Source organism: Miniopterus natalensis, chromosome 20 (genome assembly GCF_054644295.1).
Source record: "Miniopterus natalensis isolate mMinNat1 chromosome 20, mMinNat1.hap1, whole genome shotgun sequence".
Classification (NCBI taxonomy): domain Eukaryota; kingdom Metazoa; phylum Chordata; class Mammalia; order Chiroptera; family Miniopteridae; genus Miniopterus; species Miniopterus natalensis.
This window is the reverse complement of record NC_142100.1, coordinates 13,768,675-13,795,191: the sequence shown is the minus strand read 5'-3', so window position 1 is coordinate 13,795,191 and position 26,517 is coordinate 13,768,675. Positions and strand designations below refer to the sequence as shown.

General features: G+C 50.1%; 2 protein-coding genes across 4 annotated transcripts; one reads left to right on the top strand and one right to left on the bottom strand.

Annotated features, from left to right (window-relative positions):
• Positions 1 to 1,854: 1,854 nt before the first annotated feature.
• GUCD1 (guanylyl cyclase domain containing 1) lies at positions 1,855 to 15,135 on the bottom strand. Of its 3 annotated transcripts, none has more exons than XM_016204296.2 (6): positions 14,878 to 15,135; positions 9,269 to 9,353; positions 8,312 to 8,477; positions 7,050 to 7,141; positions 5,005 to 5,246; positions 1,855 to 4,291 (listed from the first exon to the last, which is right to left on the bottom strand). In XM_016204296.2, exons 2-6 carry the CDS (start codon positions 9,277 to 9,279, stop codon positions 4,200 to 4,202), a joined length of 603 nt encoding a protein of 200 aa, XP_016059782.1. In that variant the 5' UTR covers positions 9,280 to 9,353; positions 14,878 to 15,135; the 3' UTR covers positions 1,855 to 4,199. The 3 variants fall into 3 exon arrangements, with proteins under 3 accessions (XP_016059782.1, XP_016059780.1, XP_016059781.1); XM_016204294.2 differs by lacking the exon at positions 14,878 to 15,135 and adding an exon at positions 14,261 to 14,363; XM_016204295.2 differs by lacking the exons at positions 9,269 to 9,353; positions 14,878 to 15,135 and adding an exon at positions 14,261 to 14,398.
• SNRPD3 (small nuclear ribonucleoprotein D3 polypeptide) lies at positions 14,658 to 26,220 on the top strand. Its single transcript, XM_016204297.2, has 4 exons — positions 14,658 to 15,295; positions 16,498 to 16,641; positions 23,939 to 24,131; positions 25,988 to 26,220. Exons 2-4 carry the CDS (start codon positions 16,516 to 16,518, stop codon positions 26,047 to 26,049), a joined length of 381 nt encoding a protein of 126 aa, XP_016059783.1. The 5' UTR covers positions 14,658 to 15,295; positions 16,498 to 16,515; the 3' UTR covers positions 26,050 to 26,220.
• The last annotated feature ends 297 nt before the right edge of the window (positions 26,221 to 26,517 follow it).

Here is a 26,517-nt window from a genome sequence, read left to right as displayed (position 1 = left end):
ACTTAGTTGGCCCACTGGTGAAACAGGCCCAGGTATTTCGGGGAAGTTGGGGTCACTGTTGAGCCAGTGGCTTTGCTTTGGTGGAGTTGGAACGTTTCCCCAAAAGGATTAGCTGCCGTTTTTTGTTTTTTGTTTTCATGTAAAGCTGAGGTGTTGCCTGAGCTGGGCCAGCTGTTCTCCAATGTACCATTTTCATTGCACAAGCAAGGCTTTCACAGGTTAGGTGTTCAGTTTCAACAAGAGCCCATTATTAAGCTTTTCAAAAGGGGTGTACCTGGTGACTGTCAGGGGGACAGTACACCCAAAACTCCAAGGGGCGCCTCAGGGTGCAATCTGCTTCCCTTTGCCAGAGGCTCCAATTAGCACAGTCATCAGTCACAGAGACATATATGGCTTAAAAGGGTCACTGGATTATGGGTCCCCAAAGGTAAAGAGTGGGTCACAGCTTGCTGGGCAGCGTCCAATGCAGTCTGTTGGTTTGGGTCCTGTTCAAAGGGTCTGCAGGTTATAAAAGGACCAAGTAGGATGCCCAAGTGAGGCTATACTGTCTCCAATACCCAAAGATTACAAGAGGGTGCCAGGCCTCCTTTTTGGGGAGTGGTGGATGGATAAAGAGGAAGTAGCAGATTTCCTTGACTGCTGGAGAGATTACACATTATGAATCTGGCCACATAGTCCCAAGTCCCTGAATTTGGTCAGGGTTTATCAGTCACCCTGCTACTAGAGGGGTGAAACACCATCAGGATCTCTGAGACTGAGGCTTTTGACCTGCCACCAACATGACATCACCTATGTAGTGAAAGTTTTGGACATTGGAGGGTAAAAGGGCACATGCTAAATCCTAATCTACCCATTGGTGGCAAATGGCAGGGGAGTTTATCCCACTAGCACTAAGAGATGATGTGTATGTAGGTCTTCCTGATCTCTGGCACTTACGAGCTGGAAGGACAAGTATCAATTTCTATGACACTTTCAGATGTAGACGCAACAATACATTGAATGGGACCAAAGGGCCCTGGGTACTTAGCCTTTTCTCTCCCGCTGGGAAACTTGCCCAAACCCCATCAGTTGAATTTTGAACACCCCCCCCCCCCCCCCCCCCCCCCCGCTCCCTGGAATGCACAGGATTGAGATGTGGGAACGCATATCCAGCAGAGCCATAAAAGTCTGAGTCCCTCTCATCCCTACCGTTCCCCCATAATACTCAGGTGAATATGGCATTTGGTTCCCCTTGATCTCTGGCCTCATTTTCCCTTCAAGCAGCTGAGGCTGGGGTGGAGAGGGAGTGAGGGATCAGGGCTTGTGGAAGGAGAAAGTGGCTCCCTGCTGATTAAACATCCCTTCAGTTTTGGTGGTGTGGCAGCCCTTCCTAAATTTTCAGCCCAGCCCCAGCCCTGGGGCAGGTCTGAAGATGCCAGATAATACCAGATTTCCAAACACTTCCATTTTTAGAAGTAGAATTCTTATCAAATGAAAGACTAGAAGGACTCAACGGTTAACAAATGAGGGGAGCTGCTGCTTGAGGCAGGAATATACGCAGGGCTAGTCCCTCCTACTCCCTCCTGGGGGCCCTACTGCCCTTCACTTGACATTCCCCACCCTGCCCTCCTCCAGTCCAAGGCTTTACATCCTCCGTGCCCTCTTCAAGAATCTCAGGCTGAGATCTGCAGCCCTTCCACCTCCAGCATTGCCTGCCTAGGCCTTCCACAAGCATCAGGGGGATGCAGGCCCAAAAAGCAAAAAACTGGATCCGTTCCCAGCTAAAACCCGGTACGGCAAATTAAGGACTTGGGCTCCCATGTGATTGTGCTGAGGAGACAAGAATTCACGAAGGTGGGCCAGGGGCTTCCATCATTTTGCAGTGAGAATAACGTTTATTGAGAATGGCTCATTACAAACAAAATATATTTACGTATAAAATCTCTGCAATGCAAAAGATCCCTTTGTCCCCGTGTGGCTGGAGTGAACAAAGCCAACTGTCCACTGTGGATTTGGGGGCTGTGCTGGACCCCCAGCTTGTGGAAAGGGGGTCGTGGGTGCCATGTGTGTAGGCAGAAGTTCCTGATGAGGCTTTTTCTCCAGCCCCATTTCCATGATTTCTCATTGCACAATAGAGCATGATTTGCATCCTGCCTCCGTGACCCTCCCCAGTAAGACATCACCATCCCAGGGCAGGCAGCTTTCTTGTCAATCTTCCAGACAGGTGACTTCTAACATGGCTAGCCCTGAGAAGCCATCCTCCAAGCCCAGGGACTGAGCGTTTTTTTAAATGTCGCATGATAGACTGAGGAGCTGTGACCACTCTCCTGGAGGCTGCTTTCCATGACAGCCCCACAGGCATGTGCACCGTGCCTCACTCACACTCAGCCATTCTGAAAGCTTCACTTCCTGTTTTCCTTGGTACATCTATCTTCACCACAATTTTACTCAGACCCCTCCTGAGGACACCCAAAGCCCACAGCTGTCACATGTGGTACTCCTGGGCATGGAGCCAGAGCTCCCTGGGATCCTGGACCACGCAGCATTAAGGCAACAGAGATGAGACAAGTCTGAAGACAACACTAGTCTTACACTCAGGGTGGCTGCCCAGCTACAGCGCCTCTCTCTCTGCCAAGGCTATGGCTGGTATTGAGCAATACCGCTGGGTGAGGTCTGAGAGCCCTGATATGCAGAGCCCACCTCTGCCCCTAAGAGCAGCCTTCGTGGGGAGGGGACAGCTGGTGGGTGGGGACAGATGCTGAGCATGGTTTGCAGTTCGGGGGAAGGGCAGCAGCTGCCATCGCATCATGCCTTGGGCACTGGAAGACAAAGACGCAGGGGTGCAGGAGTAGTGGGGCTGTTGGGGCACCCCTGCGGCTTTGCCAGAGGCAGCCCATGAAGGGTGAGTGCATGTTCCCAGCCCCTTTGGGAATGATCCACTTCCCTTATTTTTTAGGTGCAGACCTGGGTTCAAGACCCAGCTCTACCAGTCAGTCTCCTGGGCAAACTCTCCCCAGATTGGGCCAGATTCTGTCTGCAAGGTGAAGGGCTCTGGCACTCAGCTCGCCAGCTGGGAGTCGTCTTCTCTGTGAGAACCTGAACTGGCTCATCTGCCTAGTGAAGAGAGGTGTCAGTGGTTCCAAAGTACCTGCAATCTCACTATTATTATCTTGAGGGTGATTCTCACCCCCAAAAGTGAAAATTTAAATTTCAAATAAACCACCCCTGCCCCTAAAAAAAGAAAAGAAAAGAAGGCAATAGTTCTAGTCCATGCTCCATGCTGTGCTGTGTGACCCTGGGCAGACACCACCTTCTCTATCAAGACAGAAGAGACCCAATATTCTGTGTAAAAGGTCGTGGCATGAACACCGGGTGGGTGGGAGGCCACAGCCTGCCCCCCCAACCATTGCTTGAGGAGCACAAGCCCTAGTGCCCCAGCACCCAGTCCTGTAAGACTTAGGGTGACCTGTACTCAGAGGATGGCCCCACTGTTGGGACTTAGGCTAGTGTTAGCAGGCCTCCTGGTTGAGGGGGAGGATCTTTGGGGCCCAGGCAGCTGTCCCTGGCCCTCTGGGTCAGGCTTTCCTGAGTACACTTGGCACTGTGGGCCAATAAGAACCAGGGTCCTGTCTAAACCCTATAGAGCTGCAGTGCCTGGAGTGCTGCAGGGGCCTCAAAATCCTTTCTGCCTAAGGTCCAGCCCTCCCCAGGGGCCACAGGCCTTGCAACCAGCCATGGGAACTTGAGGGCTCTGCAGCACTCCTAGGGAGAAAGGTGAGGACAGCTCCCAGCAAGGCTAAACACACAGATGCTGTCCTGACGGGCAACATCTCTCTACAGGACTCAGTCCCCAGGTCTGTGGGGAGACGACCTCAGGCCTCTCCCCTGGCCTTGGGTCTGGCTTGCGGGCAATAAGGGCACCCTCAGGGCTGGATATCCCCTGGGCACAGTTGGGGGAAGCTCTGCTTGGAAGATCTGGGGATGTCTCCAGCAACCAGCAGGTGTAGGGGGTACGTGGCATGATGACACTCACCACTGGTGGATGAATCAGGTGTGCTGCAGCCTCCCAGAGTTCCCTGGGGTTTTGTCACATGGCCTGAGGCCGAAGCTCTGCATCCGAGCCCCAGCAGCCCTGCGCCTGGGCCAGGGCCTCCTGAGTGGGCCCAGCTAGGGCCGGGCAGGGTGGGGTCTGAGGGCCTGGGCACACCAAGCTCCTGCTGTCAGCTATCCAAGTAGACAAAGAGGATATCCTCGTCTGTGCCGTAGCTGGTCCTGGCCTCCTCAAAGTTACTGATGCTGGTGCTGCACATTCCTGCTGGGGGCAGGAGAGGCAGAGCAGGGTCAGTGGGTGGGGGGACATCTGCCTCACTGGCACCCAGGGAAGCTAGGGAAAGTCTGAAATGTAACACCTACCTAGTCACCCCTTGCCACACAAGTCTTCCACCCCAGAAGCCCTCCTTGCCTACTGTGGCCTTCGTGAGCTTCTTCCTGACCTCTCCCCAGTTTAGCAGATGAAGAAAGCGAGGCCCAGAGAGGGGAAGAAACATGCCCAAGGCCACATGGGATAAGTCTCTGAGTTAGGGCAATGCTTCCTTGTCCAAAAGGCAGTGGGGAGCCCTGGATGGGTCTACTGGGGTTGGCAGACTTTCTGAGTGTGCTGACCATCCTGTGGGGGCTGAAGTTGGAGGGGGGGGGGAGGAAATTGCAGTCTATACAGCATGAGACAGTACAGCAGGGTTCTGGGCAGTAGTGTGGTAGTGGCAGTGTGGGAGGGACAGATGGCCAGGCCTAGTGATGACCGGAGTGCGGAGGAGGTCAGCACAGCCCCAGGTCTGTGGCTGGTTTGCTGCATGGCCAGAGGGATGGCACAGATGACAGGGGCCCAGAAGTAACAAGGGCTTTGAGGAGAAGGCGGTGATGGAGGTCTTGGCCCCACCAAGTTAAATGGAAAGGAGTTGGAGGGTCCAGGTATATGGGACCGTGAGTGCAGAGGCCCTGCCCACTGTCCCCACCCACCACACTCACGGTCGGCATAGGCTGGATTGTTGTAGAAGATGGAGCCAGTGGCCCGGTTGTAACCACGCAACACGATGAAGTGGCCCTGGTAGTCGGGGGTGCGGCAGAAGCAGCGGTGGCCACGGGGGGCAAAGCAGCAGTACTTGGCGGGGCTGGAGCAGAGGTCGCAGTGCAGCACCCCCGAGTTCACCAATACAATGGCCACGTTGCCCTGTGCCAGGTGTGCCTGGATGTCCTGCACGCTGACCGTGCTGTGGGTGGAAGAAGCGTCAGCCAGTGCCACTGGGCCCCATTCCCCATCTCTCAAGTGGACCCCTGCTTGGACCCCCGTTTTGCCCTGTGTCACACAGCTTGGGGGCACAGCTCATTTCCCCTCTGCTCTGAGCCTTATAAGTGGGAATGTCCTGCTCTGTTACTGTGGCCCAGGCTCAGTCCAAAGGCAAGCACAGGACCAGTGGAGGGGCTCTGAGTGTGCCCGAGAACAAGCTGGCCCATCAGGCCTTTGGGGGTGGCAGGTCAGGTCCAAATGAACCCGTCAAGGGCTAGTGGATCCATACATGGGACCCTACCTCCTGGACTGGTAAGTGAATTATCTGAGTCAAATGCCTCCATTGGCCCTTTACCCTAAATCATATGTGCTTTAAGCTAGAAACTGTCAATCCAACTTAATTCCCCAATCTTGACCAAGCATGGCTTTGCCAATTTCAAAACCAAATAGTTCTCTGAAAGGGCTACTTTTCTTTTTTTCCTAAGGCTCCTTGTGGCAGAAGTGGCTGTCCAGGAAGGGCTGGTCAGCAGCACTTCCAGGAGAACCCCCAGGCCAGCAGGGCCAGCTGCCCCATGTGGTACCCCCCCAAAAGGCAGCAGGGGATGCAGGAATGCAGAAGGAGAGAAAAGGGCTGGGTGTGGGTCCCCTAGGCCAGGGGCTCCACCATCTTCACTGGCTCTCTTTCCTTACGAGGAATGGTGGACTAGCTCAACTCCAGCCCATGGCCAAGTCACATGGCAGTTTGTTTTGTTGCCTAAGCCCAGGGAAGCATGTCATTTTACCATTTGGTCTTTGAAACCTGGCTGAATTCCCAATGGTATGTATAAGAGTGGGATTTTAGCTACAGGAAAAAAGCAGCGGCTAGGCTGGAAGGAAACGCAGTGGGGTGCATGGGATAACTGTGTGTCAAAGTGTCACGTTTGGATCACAGCCTGGCCAAGTTGCTGGGGGGACTGTGGGCAGCTCACACTATTTCCCTATCCTCAGTTTCCTCATCTAAGGAATGTGAACAGCACCAACTTCCCACTCAGCAAGACAGCATGTGTCAAGTGCCACTAAGTAAACGTTTGCTGCTTTTCCTTCCAACATGTGCTCATGTAGTCTAATGATGCATGGAGACTTTTCCCATTCCAAATCACCTATAATGAAAACAGAAATCTGGAAAGAACAGGGAGACTGAGAAGAGTGGCTTAGGAGAGGCCGGCTGGGACCTGAGCCATAAGCCTGAGCGCAGTGCCCACAGTGAGCCTGGGGAAGAAAGTCACTCGCATCTGGGCAAGTTACTCCCAGGGTCTGCCTAAATCCTGCCCCCACATGTAGATAAGAAGGGGAGACCTATGTAAGGTCACAGAGATCATGGGAAGATCAGGGAGCCAGGCCTCCCTACACAGCCTACACAGTGGGCTGTCCCAGTTACCCTCCATCACCATGCCAGGATGTTCCTCAGGCCATCACCCCTTCAATCAGGTTACTGTCCCATGCCACCATTCTGTGAGTAGCCCAAGAACTGACTAGAGTCTGTCTTGCTCACCTTTACCTCCAGTCCCTGCTCAGGATCCACCCCAGACCAGAAGTTTGTGTATAGTAGACAAGGTAGCCTCACAGGTCCTCTTTTTATCCCCCAAGGCTCAGGGGTATAAATCAGTGCCCACAGCCACCCATGCAGGAAAACCCAGTTCTGTCTGACTCCCGAGATCCCAGCCTTTCTCCCACCCCATCCTGAGGCCTCTCCCATTGCAAGTCTTTGGGTGAGCAGGTGCACAAGATAGGGTGGGGGGAGGCTCACCATTTCTCCACCAGCACCTTGCAGGCCTTGGCTTGTGCGAATAGGTGGTTCACCCGAGTCTCCTCTGTGTCAAAGTGCTTCCTGTAGAAGGACTGAAGAGAAAATGACAGGCTGGAGGGGCTGCCCACCCTGGCTGCCCTCAATGCATTTGGACAAAGAACACATTATGGAGTCAGAGATGGCAGGATAGTGGAAGAGCCCGACCTGCAGGGGGAGGTGGTGCATGCAGCATGAGGGCAGAAAGCTGTCTGTCCTAAGGTGACAGGGGGCTTGCCAGAGTGCACAGGACCACAGAGAGGCATGAAGAAGATGCTCAGGAGATGAGTGGGCTCCCAGAGGAAGGTCAGTCACCCCTGAGCTTGTGCTTCTGATGGGCATGAGCAGGAGTCTGAGTAAATGAGCAAGAGTGAATGCTCACCCACACTCGGCTTCGCCAAGAGAGGTCCACGGAACTTACTTTGTTTGGTACAAAGATTAAGGGGGCCAGAGCCCCCATGGAGGAGGCAGAAGTAACCCTGTTTTGGGGCTCCTTTTTCTGCCTTGCAGCCATGGTGACTAAATGAGATGCAAGAGCCTTCTTCCCCTGGCCCAGAAGGTTCAGGGGAGAGTTAGGTTAACTGGCCCTGGCCACCCTGCAACAACCCTCTTGCCAAAGAGGCCAGCAGCAACTCTGCTCTGCCAAGTTTTACAGCTTGGGCTGAGATCTGCCCCAGAGGCACGAAACATTGGCTCTAGCTGTACAGGAAGAGAAAACACACTAGTGTATAGTGCAGCTTATGTTGGCATTCTTTTTCAAAAAAAACAAAACAAAGATGATATTTTGGTTTTTATTCCAGATACCAATTACCCAGCGTGGAACTGGCTGTTCCCGTGAGAAAGAAGAAAGTGGGCAAATGATGGCTGGACGAAGTCAGAGTGGTGTGCTCTGAGGCCCTGGGCCCTCCCTTGTGCTGAGGGATAGTAGGGAAGGATGCAGGGAGGTGGCCTGAGACACTCCTATGCACATCCTCAAGTGCTGTTGAAGGCAAGTGTCAGGGGTCTCTGGGCAGGCGTGCTGGGAGGACTGCAGCTTGCTGCTCAGATCCTTTGCGTAGGTGGGCCTCAAGGTCACCTGTACTGATTGGCTCCAAGTCCTGCCCATAGCACTTCTGTCCCTGCTCCCTGGTCTCTGCCCACCTGTGCGCATACTCAGGCGTCCAGGCCTTGACTGCACACTCTTCCAACTACTGAGCCTAGTGAAGGTCTGGTGGCTGGCAACTCACCTGGTTTTTGTAGCCCTTGTCAACACCCAGGGTCTGGGTACAAAAGCGGTGCCTCACACCAAAGTGGCGCATCAGGTAGGCCAGGTCAATGGTCCAGATGCTCCTGGTCAGCCGCAGCTCCTGCAGGGCACTCTCAAACTCACCGTCGTCCAGCTGGCCCAGGTACCTGTGGGCAGACAGGCCATTGAGGTCAGCTTGCCCTCAAAGGGAAGCTAGTTTGGGTCACGCTCCACCTGTGGGCCCATTAGCCACTGTCAGAGCTCCCACTCCCCAGAAGTCTCCATCCTTTGTCATGAAACCTTATGTCCTGCCCACACACTGCTGGGGCACAACCTGAAGCTGCCTGGGCACCATGCTGTCCCTGGAGTCAAGGACCTTGATTCTGCTTCTCACATCTCTCATGGATTGTATGACTTTGGGCAAGTCACCACCCTCTCTGACCTCACTAGCTCCATCTCTAAGATGAGGTGCTTGGATCATATCAGTGTTTTCTAAGTTTTAGTCAGAGAATTCTTTTGTTGAACCCTATCGTGCCTGGAATTCCTGGATGTAAAATGGGTAAGGGAAAAGCCGCTCTGGGGTTCCAGGCAGCCGCCTGAAACTCCTCCTACCAGGTGATAAGGTGATGGCAATGGTCCCTCCAGGCTCTGATAGTCAAAGTTCCAATGATGTTCATACAGCCTCAACTCAGTGGTTAGCCCCCAGTGGCCCAGCCTCCCAGGAGCCTGAGTCTGGAAAGGTGGAAGTCCCTGTGTCCCAGTAATGGGGTCACCCTCTGGGCCAGGCCTAGGCACTGAGGACTTTTGCAAATGGCACTGAGCCTTGATGGAAGCTGGGCCTCCCACAAGGCCCGGCCAAAGATGGCCACATGGATGATGAATCCCACCCAGGTCTCTCCCTGTGTCTCCCCCAAGGGCATGTGGCGTGGATGGTGAGGGCCTCGACCTGCCCACTCACCGCAGCACCATCCTGGAGCAGGCCAGGCCGCAGTCCCAGTGGTAGAGCTGCTGGATGATGGGCACGGGCAGCTGCACAAAGTCCCCTGCATGGAAACACAGGGAGGTAACAGAGCCCCGGCGCAGCGCCTGCCGCTGCCACCCCACTGGAACCGTCCTCGGCTCCTGCCCAGGTCCTGCAGCGGCTATTCAGGGGCTGGCCCGCAGCCTTTCAGGCCTCCCAATCCATCATCCTTACATAGCAGTGATCTCCCCAAAACACCAGTCAGAGCAGGTTAGCCCTACAGACTCCGCCGCTGGGCTGGTTTCCACGTCTCCGAGGACACTGCCTTCACGGCTGCTGCCCCAGCACCCTCTGCCTCCTCACCTCCGCTTGTCCTCACCAGGCCGCCCTCCAAGCAGAACCTTCACCTGCCATGTGGCTCCTTGTGCCCCAAGCCTTTGCACGCCTGCTCCCTCTGCCTGCACTCTCCCGGCCTTCCAGGTGCCTGAGCTAACGCCTACCTTTAACTTCTTTTTTAATCCTCACCCAGGGACGTGTTTGCTTGTTTTTATTTTAGAGAGAGAAAGAAACATTGAGAAACATCAATCCGTTGCTTCCTATACATGCCCTAACTGGGGATCGAACCCGTGACCTAGGTATGTGCCCTGACCAGAAATCGAACCTGCAACCTTCTGGGGTATGGGACAAAGCTCCAACCAGTTGACCCACCTGGCCACAGCTAACTCCTACCTTTGAATGTCACTTCTTCATGACATTACCTCTCTGCCTAGACCTCCATGATGTGCACCTACAGCCCCACAGACCTCTCTCTGAGCCCTTTTTGCTGGGAGCTCAGAGAAGGCAATGACACGGCCGGCACATGAAAGGCACTGAGCAGATATTCATGTCTGAATTCACGTGGCCCCTGGAGGTTTGTCTGACTTCAAAGCCCCCAGGGCCACCAAGGTGTGAAGATCATGGTTAAGAGAAGGGGACTATCATGTAAAATCTGTGCATGTGGAATGCTACCCTGGGCGATCTCTCAGTATGTCCTTGCCAAGCGTGCGGCAGGGCAGAAAGGGCCCAACCTAGGTGTTCTAGCCCTGACTCAGCCACTGGCTGGCTATGGGCTGAGCAACTGACTTCCTCTTGCTGGACTGAGTCTGGCCACCTCTAAAGTGGGGGACTTTGATCTGACTCAATCAACAAGTATTTCCCAAGGGCCTAGCAAGTGTCTGGCATGTTTACTAGAGATACAGCAGTTAGTGACAAGTCCCTGTCCCAGTAGACAGCAAAAACAAGCAAGAGTAAGAGAAAAACACGGGGCTAGGCTAGGGAAAATGGTGAGGGTATGCCCTGGAGGGCAGAGAGATAGGAAGCACAAGGCAGAGAGGGAACAGAATGTGTTGAGGCCCTGAGGTGGGGGCGAGCTGGCACCAGTCTATGGAACACTCCCATTCTGGCATTCCATAAATCTGGACAAAGTTCAGAGTCTAAAGAACCAGGAGATACTTCCCTTCAGTAGTCACCACCACTCTGCTCATTCATGACACCTGTTCAGCACATGAAAGCTCAGCCCACATTGTTTCCTCACCTCAGGGGTCTCTCCTAAACTCAAGACCAACCTGTGCAGAGCTGCCCCAGGAGCCTGTCTGCCATGCCAGCCCTGGCTCCCATGGCATGCACCAATCAGGAGGGCTATTCATTAGCTCTGGAGTACCTCCTTCTGACCTGCCAGTTTTATCTGGGCAGTCCCTTGCCTGGAGTGGGTGCCAAGCTCCTACTCTATGTCTAAATGCTCCCCAGCACAGATGCTATCACTCCTGGGGCCTTCCCTGAGGCCAGGCTGGCCACGCCCTATCCTTTATCTATACTCCCACCAGGCCCCAGTTCACACTGTGCCTCATAGAGGGGAACCTTGCATGGTGCTTGTCTGAGCCCTTCTGGGCTATGGTACATTCCCAGGAGGCAGGGACATGTGACTGCTCCTTTGCTGCATTGTACTGGTCTCTCTCCCCCCACCCCTCCCTTCCAAAGGTGTGCAGCAGTGTAGAAGGCAGAATGGCTTGAGAAAATGCAGGCCACCTGCTGGCTGAGTCACCCGAGAGGCACCAGACCTCTCTGTGCCTGCTTCCTCCCCTATGAAATGGACCAACACAGGTGCCAGCCTGCAAAGTGCAGTGAGCACTCAGGGCAAGAATGTATATAAAGCCCTTTTCAGGTGCTGATGTGAACTCTGCTGGTTGGGACCTGGCACACTGAACTCAGGGGGAGCTGAGGCTTTGTTCCCTCCTTCCCCTAACCCCAAGTACCTTTGGCCCTCATTCAAGGCCTTCACACGTTCACCTTCTCCTACTGCCATCGATTCAGTCCTGAGGGCTTAGTCCTGCCTGTCCTCTGCCCTAAATTCCACCCCATAGCTCCTTTCCCATCTTTATATACAAAAGCCAATGGGATCCCATCCATAGCTTCCCATTGCTCTTCTCACCCCTTACCATGGCCTCTAGGGCCTTGCCCAGCCTGAGCCCCACCAGCCTCACCTTGGCCCTTACCCCTTACTCACCCCGTTCCTGTTTCCTTGGAAACCCATCAGGCTTCATTTCACCCCAGGACCTTTGCATAAGTAGCTCTTTGTCTTGAACTCTCTTTCCCTTGCTGTTCTTAAGACTGCCCCTTACTGTCATTCAGGTCCCAGTTCAAAGTCTCCTCTGAGAGGCTTTTTCGGACTATGCCTTTGGGGGAAGGGAGCCCTCCTTCACAGCATCCTGGCTCCATTCACAGTACTTAGCAAAAGTAACAAAATAATAATAATAAAGCTACTCTGTCTCCACTAGACTATAAGCTTCCTGAGGGAGAGAATTTGCTAATCTTTTTCACTGTTATTCCCAGTGCCTAGTGTTTGATACTTAGTAGTAACTCAATAAACATTTGTTGGAAGAAATGAATTTATTAAGCACCCACTGTGTGTGCTAGGCTCTGGGACTAAACCTAGTGACTAAGACCCAAGCCCTGTCCTCCAAGGATTCATATTCTAAAATAATTCCCAGCCCTGGGCTGAGTGGAGGGAGAGCTCTATACAGGGTGTTGCCCCCTCATGGTGGTGTGCCTCCTTTGTCAAGAACCCCTCACTGTGACCATAAACTGCCTTTTTGTTTTATTTTTACAAAGGTGTTTACTTCCCAGACTTTGCTCCTGTACAGGGTGTACCAAAAGAATGTATACACATTTTACAGCTGATAGCTCAATTGATGTTTCTTTCTTTTCAGACTTAACCCATTGGAATTGCAATTATTCAAAGTGTGTATACATTTTCTTGGGACACCCTGTATATCCCTTAGTCTGGAATGCTGTCTCCAATCTCTAAATGTCCAAATGCTCCGGGCCCTTTCCCTCTCCAAGCTCCTCAATATGAATTATTTGAGGTTGTGTCTGCCTTCTCCACTAGACAGATGAAGAATTCCTCACTGGCAGGTGGGGGCAAGGTGGCATTTACTTCCTCCTAGCCCTCAGCCCAGAGCAGGCACTCAGACATGCTTGGTGAATGAAAGGTGTTTTTCTCCAAAGGCCTTAGCCCTTGAGATGCCCCGGGCCTACCTGTCACTGCAATGCCCAGCACCCCCACCCCCAGGCTTCCAGACTATAGCCCTTGTGCAGACTATAGCTGACTAGCTGGGCCACCTTAGGCTGGGCTTTGGGTCTGTGCTTTCCCCTATACCCAGCTGTAAATATGGAACAGGACAGCTGCTCTGAACTCTGCTGTCCCTCCTCTTCTTACCCTGATCTTTGGAGCCCCTTGATCCCAAAGCCCCCAAAAGCTACATGTCCCCACATGGCTGTCCACAGCCTTGCCACTAGCAAGTCTGCCCATAGGGACCCAGAGATACTCCTGTGGGGAATGATAAGGGTAGGCGAGGCCTTCCAAGCCCAAGGCTGCTGCTAAATGTTGATGCCTGGAGCAGAAAGACTGTCCCATCTTAGAGCTAGGGTCTGCCTAGAAGGCCCTTGGCTGGCTTCAGTTGGCAGCTGTCACCAAGGAAGGAAGGCAGCTCACTGGCCCTGAATACTTAATGCCTTTCGGCCTCAGTCAGCTCATCTGTAAAAGTGAAAATAACAATGGTAACTTCAGTCATGGGGTGGCTATGAGGATTAATGAGGCACTGAATGTAAACAACTTAGTGCAGCGCCTGCTCAGGGAAAGCTCCCTATGACAGTGAGCCATTACTCCCCTGAGGCTCAGGAAAGGCAAGTGCCTGGTCCAAGATCACAGAGCTGGAGGAGTCCAGGAGGCAAATCCCAGGATAGCATCAGACCCTCCTTCTTGCTGCAAACACCAGAGGCGACTCCTTGGGTGTCCCACTGATGCCTTAGTGTCAGGGTACCATGTTGCTCTTGACCTCTCCCTTGGGCTGGCACCTCACTTCAGAGCTTTCTAGTACTAGCACTGAGCGCGAGTCACTACTTCTCCCCTTGCCCCCTTAGAGAAGCAAACTGAGAACCATGACGCTGAATGTCAGTCTTGGTTTCCGTACCAAAGGAACTCAGGCCACCTTGAGGCAGAAGGAACCAGAGAGGGCGAAGAACTGTACAAGACGAAACAGTCCGGGAGGCCAGAGGACGGGCCCTGCCGCGGCTCTGCGCTCTCAGCAGCTCCTCCTAGGCCTCAGTTCCCCCAGGGGTCAGGACCGCCCCCGGCGGCTCCAGTAGGACTTTTTGCTTCTGGGGAAGGGAGGTGGCGCCCCTGCTTCACAGCCCGGGACCCTCACACCCTGACGGCTACCAGAGCTGGCTGCGGTCGCAGCCCTGGGAGTATTAGGAACACCCAACCGACCGAGGCGGGGGACGAGGGGGCCAAGGCGACTGCGTCCACCTCGCCGCGTTTCGCTCGGAGCTCTAGAGCTCCTCCGGAGGCGACGGTCGGCCCAAGGTCGCGCGGCCAGACCCTGCCCCGCGCTAGGGCAGGGTTCCCCACGTTCCCCGGGGTGAGGACTGGGCCTTCAGGGAGGCACTAACCGGGCTCCAGCGGCGGCCCCGCTGCCTCCACCTCCGTCCTCATGACCCGGGTGGCGCGGGGCGCCCATGGCCCCGGCCTGGCGCCGGCTGCAGCTTCGGCTGGGGCGGGAGCGGGGCCGGTGTATGTCGCGTTCCTCCGCCGCCGCCTCCACCGCCGCCGCGGTGAGGAGAAGGGGAGGCGGCGGCAGGACCGCCCAAGCCCCGCCCCTTCCAGGCCTGGGCTCCGGGGCCCCGCCCCTCCCTGCACCGCCCTTTCCCTTCTCCCGACTCCAGCTCCTAGAGGTCCCCATCGTCCAGGACTACGCCCGCCCGGACCGTTCGCCGTCTAGGCTGCTGTTGAGCCCACCCCTCTCCCAGTCCTCCCGCGGACGCGCGGGCCCTTCTCCACCTCCGCTCCCCGGAAGCCCCTCCCCGAAGCCCAGACGATCCGAGAGCATCGACTCCCCTGAGGCTCTCAGCTTCAGGTCCAAGGCTTGGTCGGGCTCCAGTCACCGCCGGGCTCCAGAAGACCTAACCCCACTCCGAATCCCTTCAGGGAAGACCCCCCAACCCCTAATCTATACCTTTTTCCCTATCCGTACGGTGAAATACCTCGCCTCGCTCAAGGCGCCCCTTACCTGGCTGTGCCTGGTTCCAAAGGTTAAATCGTGAGGGGAGATCCTAGCCTTCGGCCTCACCGCCTGCAGCCCCAATCCAAGGGGCCAGGCCCTTGATCCAGCCCGCCCCTGGTGTGGGGTGCTTGGAAACGCGATCCCCACTCTCCCCTTGCCGGCCTGAGGGTCGCTATTTCTGGCGGCACCTGGGCCCTGTCATCAGCAGTCTATTCCAGGACCGGAACGATAGTCTCAGAGCTCACGTTTCCCAGCCGGCGGAGTGAGGAGGAACCAGAGGCGAGACGGTGCAGTGCGCGCGGCATTTTGGGAACGCGTGGTATTCTGGGAGCGCGGGACCGCCATTCGCTTGCCTCGCGCGCTCGCAGTCGCCTGAGTTCTCGCTACCGCCGCTGCACCGGGAAGGAAGGGGAGGCCGGAGCCGGTAAGGAGAAGCGGGGGGCAGGCGAGGGTAGGCCGAGGCTTCCGTGAGGGACCCGGGGCTGGAGAAAGACGCACTGCTGTGCAGCTCTGCGGGGCTCGGGGAGGGAGAAAAGCGGGAAGCCCGGGCCACCCAAATATCAGCGCCGCCGCACTCTAGCGCCTGCAAATGAGTTCATTAGCTTTACCCCAGAGCACATGCTCTTCACTTTCTATATCTCTCCGGGTATGCAGGCCATAGTCTTGAAGTCATTTCTGGTTGATTTTCTCGATCGCCCGAATACTATCAGGGTAATTCTTTTAGAACTTCCTTGCATATTGATCTCCATCCCCCTTCAAGTTTGCCTGCTTCTAAATTGTTAAACCCATTTTGTAAGTGCTGTTGCCTTTTCATTGGCTCATTCCTTACCTATAATCTTTCAGTGGTTCCCCGCTGTCTTCAACATAAAACTCAAATTCCTAAGGCTTCTCACTGAGGGAGCCTGTCTTTCCCAACGCATGTTTCCTTTCCTCTCTTGAACATACACGATGAGGTTCAACCTTCAGCTGTTACTCATTTCAGAATAAAAAAATCCATAGCTTGTCCCTTTTAACTAGATGGTCAGGTGCTTGTCTTGTAATTATGTTTTCCCTCCAAAATAAGCATTTCCTGCTTATGGCACATTGTCACTTTGTGAACACTTTGGTATTTTCTTTTTAGCCTTGATGGTGAAGTACAGGGTCAGAGGGCATTGAAGGGTTTGAATTAAATGCACAGCCTCTTCTAGATTTGCCTGGATCCTTGGTTTATATCTGCAATGATCAATACTGTAGATATATGTGCCCAATATAGTCACATGTGGCTGTTGAGCACTTGAAATGTGTCTAGTGTGGCTGACTGAATTTTTAATTTTATATCACTTTACTGTAAGTTTTACTTAAATAGCTACATGTGGACAGTGGCCGCTGTATTAGACAGCTTAGGTCTGTATCATGGATTCCCAAAAGGGTGTTACCCACAACTATGGGTTGACAGTACATTGTAAGGTACATGTTTTACAGCCCCTTTGCCCCCAGTACACTCAAAATTGGTTATTTGATGAAGATAAAGGGACATATGGTAGCAGGAAAGGAGATGGAGTGTCAGGCCTTGAGGAAGGCATAGTGTGTGCCACATACCTTCTTAGGCTCTGAAAGATGAACTGACTATTATCTCTCTCACCATAGAACTCTCTTCCTGCCAAGATGTCTATTGGTGTGCCAATTAAAGTCCTACATGAAGCTGAGGGTCACATTGTGACATGTGAGACAAACACCGGCGAGGTGTATCGTGGGAAGCTCATTGAGGCCGAAGACAACATGAACTGCCAGGTATCCTGCTTTGTGCTTAACACTGTAGGGAAAACTTGTACCTCTGTCTTGGAGGACAGAAAGATGGTGATTGGGGGTCTTTTTGAAGTTGTTCTCATTGAACAAGTAACTATTTGTTGAGTGCCTAATGTGTGCTAAGAATTGTAGTAGATGCAAAGATGTGGGCATGAATAAGAGCCTTTTGGAATATTTTACTTTGTCCTTTGTTTTCTTCGTTCCATAATCATTTTCTTCCATATTTTGGGGACCCGTTTAAGAGAAGTGGCTCTACTCCCTTTCATTGGAATCCTTCCGGTTCAGGCCATTATTCTTTTGCCTCCACATGTTGGCATAATGCTTTGCAGTTAGCAGAATCATTTATTCACATACTGTGTTTATTTTCTATTTTTCTTGGGGGCATGAGTCTCATTTGATTATAGCAACTACCTTTTGAGGTAAATGGGTTTGGTGAGAGTTTTGTCATCCATAAATAGAGAATACGATTAAAAGACTCATCTGCTGAATATCCGCTGCTAATGAATGTCGGAGCAGCTTCCTGATATGGTGCCCTTCCCTTGGCACTATTTTGTCGTTTGCTAAAATTGCATGAACTTGTATAACATTACAAGGGGGCTGGGGATCAAGCTTGCAATCAAGGTACATGCCCTTGGCCGAAAATGAACCCTGGACCACTTCAGTCCTTGGGCCAATGCTCTAACCACTGAACCAAACTGGCCAGGGTTCTACTTTGTTCTTTTAAACCACCCATAAAGGCCTTGGACTTTGTAGTCAGATGTTGATTTGAATCTTATATGACCTTAGGCATGTTAATCACCTTAGTTTCCCCATCTGTAAAATGGGGATGGTGTCATTTTTGGTTCCCTGTGATATAAATGCCAAGACTGAAGAGTCTAACATAGGGCAGAAATGACCTGACCCTAAAACCCTTGCTGACAGCCTGGGAAAGAGTGGCCTCTATGGTGGATTCCAAAAGTGGCAGCTGGAGGCTGTCAGCTCCCTGCATTCCTTACAAACTATTGTCCCTTTGAAGAGAGATCTCAGCAGAGTATACTCCCAAGACTGCTGCAGGGATAACACCCACCCCCCAGGGCTATTCTAAAGATCAAATGAGTTATGTGTGTGCAGCAACTAGCTCAGCATCTTGCACATTATAAATTCAGCATGTGGTACCTGTTAATATTTTCCAGGTGAGAAAACTGAAGGTCAGAGCGATAAAGTGATTTACCCAAGGTCACACTGGATCAGATGTCTTAACTATTCATTGTTTCCCAGGGTTATTCATTTATTTGTGATTTCTTTGTAGCTTTGAGCATCATCTTCCTGCTAGGTTGACCAGCTGGGGCAGTTTCCTGGCATTCAGGGAGATAGGCATCTGGTGACTGCAGGTTTCTCTCTTCAGTGTCAATGTCGTGGAGATGGGTGGTGTGGGCTTTCCATAGGTCCTGTGGGGCTTGGCCTCCTTTGCTTTTGTGAGGTACCACCATCATAAATCCAATCCTCTGGCTTAAGGCATCCTCATTCATTTTAAGGTACTTTACTTTGGTGAGTAGAATGCAAGACTGGGGTTAGAGAACCCTGATGTGTTTATTTAGCTATTTATTTAAACAGTTACTGAGCTTCAGGACCTCAGACTGCCCATCTGTAATGTGAGGGTGTCTGACCAGGTGGCCTTGGTGGTCTCTCAGATGCAGTCAGTGTGAGGTAAAGCACACAGACCCCAGTGATAGGCATATCTGGAATCAGGTTGCAGCCTACCACCTAGTATGACTTGGAGCAAGCTTTCACCCTCCCTCATCCTCTGTTTCCTCCTTTCTAAATCAGGGATGAAAATAGTGCCTCAGCCTGAGGACTGTAGTTGCAGAATAAATAAGCAGATAGATGCTTGTCAAACAGTAGGGGCCAGCCACCTGCCTCCAGCCTGCTAGGGCTGCCGTAACAAAGTTCCACACTGGTGGCTCAAACAACAGAAACTTATCCTCTTGGGGTTCTAGAGGCTGGAAGGCCGAGATCGAGGTGTTACGGGATTGGCTCTTCTGAGGAAGACTTGTAGATAGCAGGCGTATTCCTGTGTCTTCACATGGTCTTCCCTCTTTGTGTGCCTGTGTCCTAATTTCTTATAAGGACACAAGTCACTGGATTAGAGCACATTTATCTCTGTAAAAATCCAGACTTCAACGTACGAATTTGGAAGAGAGACACAGTTCAGCCCATAACACTGCTGATGTCAAGATGTGAGGCTTCACTTGGTCTACCTAAATCTACCACATTGAATAAAACCCAGCAGGCTGTGGCAGAGCTGAACCTGGCGGCCGTGAACACTGAGCACGGTTCACTAACAGTCTTGGGAACTAGGAGGCCAGTAGGTGTTGCAGTGCCCACTGGCCCCAAATGGCAGCCTTGGAGATAAGAGCATCCTCTTAGAACTTTTTCTGCTTGTTCTGTGCTAAAGGCAGCTGGAGTTCAGTGTTTGCCATTTGATGTTGGGTTTTAATAGTATTTTCTAATGTAAAAGTGGGGTGGGTCACACACTACAAAGATTGGGAAAACAAATGAGAGAATCCCACCGTAACCACAATTGGCATGGACTTTTCCCCTTGGGGGTGTATTTGGGGTTTATTACTTAATTTTTACTCTATCCCTTTTCAAAAGAGTTAGAGCTGGCTTACAAAAAATTATTGGTAGGATAAAAGTAACAGGTAGGTCAAGATTCAAGTAAGCTGGGGTAGACGGTAAAATGAAGCCAGGCAGTCAGTACCCAGAAACATAAACTTGAATCCCTGTACATTTAATGAAGGTCCATTCAGGTGTAAGCTTAGAACTTGCAGGCAAAGGGAAATCATCAGTTGTGAGGTACATAGTGTCCTTAACATAAAATACCACTTGTGTGGTTTTCCCAGGTACTCAGATATGGGAGAGATTTTTTTTTTCCAGGGCCCTGTTGGAGAGAATCTTATTAGATAATGTGCTCGACAGTATTCCCATACAAAATATACCTTCTTTTTTTTGGTTCCTTGGTGATGGTTTTTTGTTTTGGTTTTTGGGTATTTTTGTTTTGTTTTGTTTTGTTTTGTTTTGTTTTGTTTTGTTTTGTTTTTATTTGAGAGAGAAACATCGATTTGTTGTTCCATTTATTTGTTTGTTCATTCATTGGTTGATTCTTGTATATGCCCCGATTAGGGCTCAAACCTGCAACCTTGGCGTATCAGACAACACTCTAACCAATTGAATCAGCCAGGGCCAGGTTTTTTGTTTTTGTTTTTAGTCCTCACCCGAGGACTTATTTTGTGTGTGTGTTTGTTTTTTGAGAGGGTGAAAGGGAGAGTGAGCGAGCCAAGTACACAGAAACATTGATTAGACCAGGGATGGAACCTGCCACCTTTTGGTGCACAAGATGACACTCCAGCCAACTGAGCCATACCGGCCAGGGCAAAAATGATTCTTTATAAAACTTCATCATTCTTTCTATATTTATTAGGTCTACCGTATGGAAGAGCCTTCCCCTTACTCCCCATTTATTCATTCATTCATTATCAGTATGGGCTGTGGATTTCTGTTTTATTAAATGGGTTATAATCTGTTACTGTCATTATTTTGATGTTCAAGTTATTCCTGATTTGGCCAGTAGGAGCACCCTCAAGCTGACTCCTGTGTCCTTTTGATGTGTCCTACTCATTTTGTAGGGAGCACATCCTTACCTTCTGGCACAAGATGTTTGTAACAGGCTCATCAAACCAGCTCTGGACTCAGCTATTTCTTCAAGGATCCTTGGTTTCTTTTAGGTTGGAATAGACTTTAGAAACGAAGATCTGGGCACTGTTAAGTATTTCAAGTCTTAGTTTATCTTGTCAAGCTAGAACCTGTCTCCAAAAGGCTATGTGCATAATAAAGTACCAGAAGCTTCTGTCCGTTGCATGCTTACTCTGTACCAGACACTATGTTAGTGTTTTTGCATGCAGTAGATCCTTCAGTCATCACAGGAACTCTTGAGAACATGCTTCAAGATACCCAGAGTGACCAAGCATGGAAGGAGCGGATCTAAACCCAAGTTTCTGGCTCCCAAGTCTGTGATTTTTACCAGTCTCTAAAGATGAGGCATAGAATAAACCTGTTACCTCTGGATGTGTCAAACCCTCAGCTCTGTCAGATTTCGGACAGGAAAATAAGTAAAAGATCAGGAAAAGGAGGAGGCTCTCATCAATGGTAGGGCAGAGTGTCTGCTGTGTGCCACACAACAGGAATGACCTGATTGATGGTTCTGAGGCACCCCAGTATTGCTTTACAGCCCTGGAGCTAATGCTCTCTGTCTTGGACCCAGGTATGGGGAACTTCCCCTAATATTGACTATAGGTAGACCCCTCTTATCCAAAGGGAGTAAGTTCCAAGTCCCCTCCCCTCCCCTCAGGAGATGCTTGAAAGTGATAGTACTAGACCCTGTGTATACTATGTTTTTTCCTACATGCACACATACCCATGATAAAGTTTCATTTAATTTATAAATTAGGCACCATGAGAGATTAACAATAATTAATAATAAAATAGAGCAGTTATAACAATATACTGTAATAAAAATTATGTGAGTGGATTTGAGGCCATTATTAAGTAAAATAAGGGTTACTTAAACACCATGACAGTTGATCTGATTACCAAGATGGCTACTAAGTGACTAACAGGTAAGTAGTGTATACATTGTGGATGAGATGAACAAGGATGATTCGTGTCCTGTGTAGGACATGCAGATGGCATGAGATTTTATTACACTAAGAATGGTGTGCAATTTAAAACTTTTGAATTGTTTATTTCTGAAATTTTCCATTTAATATTTTCAGGCCATGGATAACCATGAGGACTACTGTACTCAGATCTCTTTCCCAAGATGTCATTTAAGTTGGGAACCTGACTTGCTTATGCCATCTGTGTTTCATTGTGGTTATTTGGGAAAGTTGAGTAAACTGGGTGTTCCTGCCTGACTTACATTAAAACCTAGTTCACTCAAGTTATTGCCTTTGGCTTATGATGGGAATGTAGCTCAGGCTTATTAACAAGCTATGTGAGTGGGTGGGCAATGGGACTGTGGGACTTTGTACGCAGCACAGTCATTTCTGCTAGTGCAGCAGGGAGAACATGAGAGTAACAGCGGACCTGGTTCTTCGGGTTCTAGTCGGAGTCAAATGATACTGGGCTCTTTCGTACTTCGGCCAGAATACATACTATTTGTGAAAACACTTGGTTTACGTCTCGTTGATCATACATAACAAACTTTGTCAGGAATTTCCAAAATGGGTTGGGGAGATTGTGATGGAAGGAATGAGATGTACAGGTTTATACTGGAGGAGAAGTGATTTGACAGCAGCATAGCACCCAAAATAAACACTTCTTTTCTTTAATCTCAACTCCCTCCCTCAAAATCAACATTTTAACTGTCATTTGGATTCACCATTTACTGAGGCTCTATTTTGTGCTAGGCAGTAGGAACAACATTTAGACATACTTGTCTCATTTAATTTGCTCCTTAGTAGTTCTAGAAGTATGTGGTGGTCTGCTATATGGGTAAGAGGATGGATTTAGTCAGATGGGCCTGGGTTCACACCCCAGCAGGCCACACAGGGGCAGTGTGACCTCAGGCAGGGTAATAGAGTAGGTAAGGGCTTGGCCTCTGGGGACAGATCTGCCTCCTACCGGCTGTGCCATTCCATCTTTAGTGGGCATGGTGATAGTACATATCTCATAGGATTGTATGATATAAAATTAGTTGCTGTGTGAAATCTGAGACACTAGTAAGTCTTCAGTGAACATTGGCTTTATTATAATGTATTTTTCCTCACTTTGTAGGTGAGAGAACTGAGGCTCAGGGAAACCGGGAGACTTAGCCAGGGTTATGTCCCTGACAAATGATGGGGCTGGGCCTCAAGTGTAGGTTCCCAGATCTGTTCTGGCTTCTATGGAGTCCCAGGTGTGTCTGGTACTGATGAGCCTGGGTCTGATTCATGTTTCCTAGATAGTCTAACTGTACCCGGTGTTCATTTGTGGCACCAGAAGTTATGATGTTCTTCAAGGCAAGAATAGGATGGCAAGGACTCAGAAACTGAAAATTTGCTAAGAAACGGGGTGCTTGACCTGGAGCAGAAGATTTATGGGGAACTTAAGCCCTGTCAGCCCTGAGGGTATAACAGGTACAGTGGGTTGAAGCGCTAGAAACTGTTCCAATTCACAGATATGGTAGGGGTGGCCCTGGAGTGTTGTTGGTCTCTTTGTACTCTGGGTGTTCAGGCAGCAGCTGGTGGTCAGTTGGCACTTAAAAGAGTGAGTGAGTATAAGATGGCAGCAAGCCAGTCAGAAATCTGGGGAGTCAGCACACCTCTCTGCAATGTGGGTTTGACCCATTCTGAATAAATTGTAATCCTCTTTCCCTGGAAGATTCATAAAATAAGCTGCTTTTTCTGGTAAATGTGGTACCTATTAAGATTGGCACTAGCAGGTTTATATCACCTCCCATGCCAAGCCAGTCTCCCAGCTGGTCTCACCTCTCTGCTCCCCACCTCCATTCCACAGTTTATCCATGTTAGCATATCATCTTTCCAAACTGCTGCCCTAACCCTATCCCCCCGTCCTCCCACTTTCACTGCTCCAGTCCTTGCATCTGTAGGTTCCTGCCTGAGTGTCCTGTCTCTGCGCTAGCTCTTGCCTTAACCCTCTTCAGTATTCCAGGCCCGTCATACAGGCACTGCCACCTCCACTTCTCAATCCCTAGTCACCCAAGCCAGATGGACTGTTCTAAGGTGTGCACTCCGGGAGGATCGGAACTGCATCTGATGCATGCTTGTCACCTTCATGGTACCTTTGCAGTCTGTGTGTGGGCAGATCAAAGCTTTTTCAGTTAGAGTTAATTACCACTGAGAGCACTTCACATGCTGACGGGGGGGGGGGGGGGGGGGGGTTGCAGTATAACAGAGTTACAGCTCTGGAGCCAGGCCAGCTGCACTTGAATCTGGAGTCCCTGTATTCTGGTCATTTGACTTTGGATGAGTTACTTAGTTTTGTTTGTTTGTATCTATAAAAATAGTAAAGCTCATCCCCACCCTGGAGGTGCTATGAGGACCATATATGTAAGGTCCTTAGCACAGTCCCTGGTATACACAATAGGCACCTGCATTCCCCTCGCTTTGCCTGGTTCCTATTTCATGATGTTTGTGCATTTCTGGACGTCTCCTCCCACCAGCCAAGGCTCCCCCTCTTAGTGTGCCCCGGTTTTCCACTGGCCCTGTTGGCCCTTACTGATGAGCTGGTGATTTTCTTCCAGATGTCCAACATCACAGTCACATACAGAGATGGCCGAGTGGCACAGCTGGAGCAGGTGTACATTCGTGGGAGCAAGATCCGCTTTCTGATTTTGCCTGACATGCTGAAAAACGCCCCCATGTTAAAGAGCATGAAAAATAAAAACCAAGGCTCAGGGGCTGGTCGGGGAAAAGCTGCCATTCTGAAGGCCCAAGGTAGGTGTTCTTCATGTACTATTTTTAACGTACAGATTTGCTGTGTATCTTTTAGGAAAGGGCCCTATTATTGCCTGAGCATGGAGGTGGACCTGACCAGCCATCTCCACACCCACTGCTACCTCTTTTACCTAAACTTTTGGGGCCCCCACCTGTGAGGGGCTTAGGGCCTTGTCCTGCCTCTCTGTCTTGCCTCACCTGGTTGCATTCATAAGGCTTATACAAAATCCCTAGTGGGTCCTTAGAAAAAAGATAGAGACTTCTGTCTTAAACAAAAGTAGATAAGTCTCATCTCTACAAAACCCTGTGTTTCCAGAATTATGACCAAGGGACCTGGGGGAGGCTTGCTCTTGTCTAGTTTGCTGAGCCGTGAACCACAGTGTGGATAATCTTGGCTTCTGAAGCAATGGGGCAACAGTTCTCAGAGAGCCTGGGATGTATATTGACACTCAGCATAAACTGGGGGAAATGCTGATGGTAGGGATCCATTTTCAGATAAGAAGTAAGCAGTTTTAAGCCATCTTTGTCCATTAAAGGGGCCAGACTTCTATTTTCAAAGCTGTTTCTATTTGAAAATAAATTATTTCTTTAGCATATTTTGAAAGTGAGACTAGCCTTTTCCCAGTGATGTAGTTGGTCCTTTTTTCTGGATTAGCCCAATCATAGGTATTATATTTCGATCCATGGAAAGTTCTGCCATGTTGATTAGCTAAGGAAAGCAAGTGTAGTCTTTAGAATCTCTCTTGGCATTGGTAAAAAGATTCACAGTGCAGGAAAGTCACTGGATTCTCTATCAGTATCTTTAGCTGCTGTGTGTTTTTTTAAATATGAGGTAGCTTTTGGATTTAAAGATGCAATAAAGTAATCCTTTAAAATGCCTTCCCAAAAAATGGATCAGTTAATCTTCTTGCCCTTCTTAGACAAGAGGCAGTGGTGGGGAGATAGAACCAGAATTTCTGGACCTTTTGTCCTGGAGACGAAATGGTTTCAGAAATGCCAGCTTTCTTACTAGAACTGCTACTCCCTTTGCTTTCTCAAGGAAAGGTTATCCTCATTGTCACTGTGTAACTGCACCATCTTCTCTAGCAAAAGGTGAAACCCAGTGGCTGTGCACTAGAAGGCATTTGGCAGTGAGTTTGCCCAGATCCACTGGCTTTTGCCTTAGCCATCTGTGCTTTTCCCAAACCCTTGCTCTGGTCCTGTCAGCATGTGTCTGGGTTCTCAGATGACTTCCCTCCCTCTGCAGGGCAGTTCCATGCTCAGTAACAGGAGAGAGGGGTGAGGTTCCAGTTTGTAGCCATCAGAATATTTTCACCTGTCCTTTAAAGCCACTGGCCCTCTCTTAGACCTCTTGGGTCACAGAAAACAACAGTCTTATTGTACCCTTTGCATGGTTTTGTTTTTTTGTGAGTTTTATTTTTTTATTTTGCTATTATAAGACATTTTATACATGCAGAATCCCTCAAAGAATAATAAAACTCCTCACCCAGATTTAACAGATGTTAACATTTAACTGCATTTGTTTCAGAATTTTAAGTGAGAATTAAATGTACCTGTCATGTTTTATTAGCTCGCACTAGGTCAGCTCTGGGAATTCGTCTTTTCTATGGTTCTCAGACTTGTTCCCCAAACCATCTTTGCTCTGAATGCTCTGCCTGTCAGTCTCTTGTAGAGAGCGGTGCTGGACTGGAAGGCAGGAGTCTGGTACCCACTTCAGCTCTGTTGGCAGGTGTGGTATTGGGCCAGGTGTTCTTTCAAGCCCTTCCTACACCGATATCCCAGAGCTCCAACTGCTCAGTGGCATGAGCCACTACCATATTGACCTGGACTTGTCCTCTCTCTCCCCCACCTTTTAGTGGCTGCCAGAGGAAGAGGACGTGGAATGGGACGTGGAAACATCTTCCAGAAGCGAAGATAAATTCATCTGTTGCACAGAACTTTGCCCTTTTTTTTTCTTTTAGGTTATCTGGGTTCAGTGGAGTGTGTGCTTATCTGTATGGTCCTAGGTGTTCTTTTGACATCTTTCTCTTTAGATCAGGGGAAATATTAAACTAAATAAATATGGTGGTTGTTTTTCTTTTTGTGAAAATACGGATTATGTGTTCATTTTGGAGTTTGGTGTTCTGTTTGCTTTGGCAGCAGGTTAAACTGTGACACCCTGGGAAATGTCCTGGGAAAATGCCAGTACTTTGAAGTAGCACAGTTCTTGATAAAAGTTTAAATTGCTGTTCCAGGCCAGTTGGCTAGTTAAGCCCTTAGAAAACTCTGAAAATGTACAGACTGTCTTATTTATCTTCCAACATAGGCAATATATGGTGCTTTGTTCAGGTAACCTTTGTGGAAATGTCATCAGTTCAGCTTGAAAAACATAACATGGGTGGTCCTG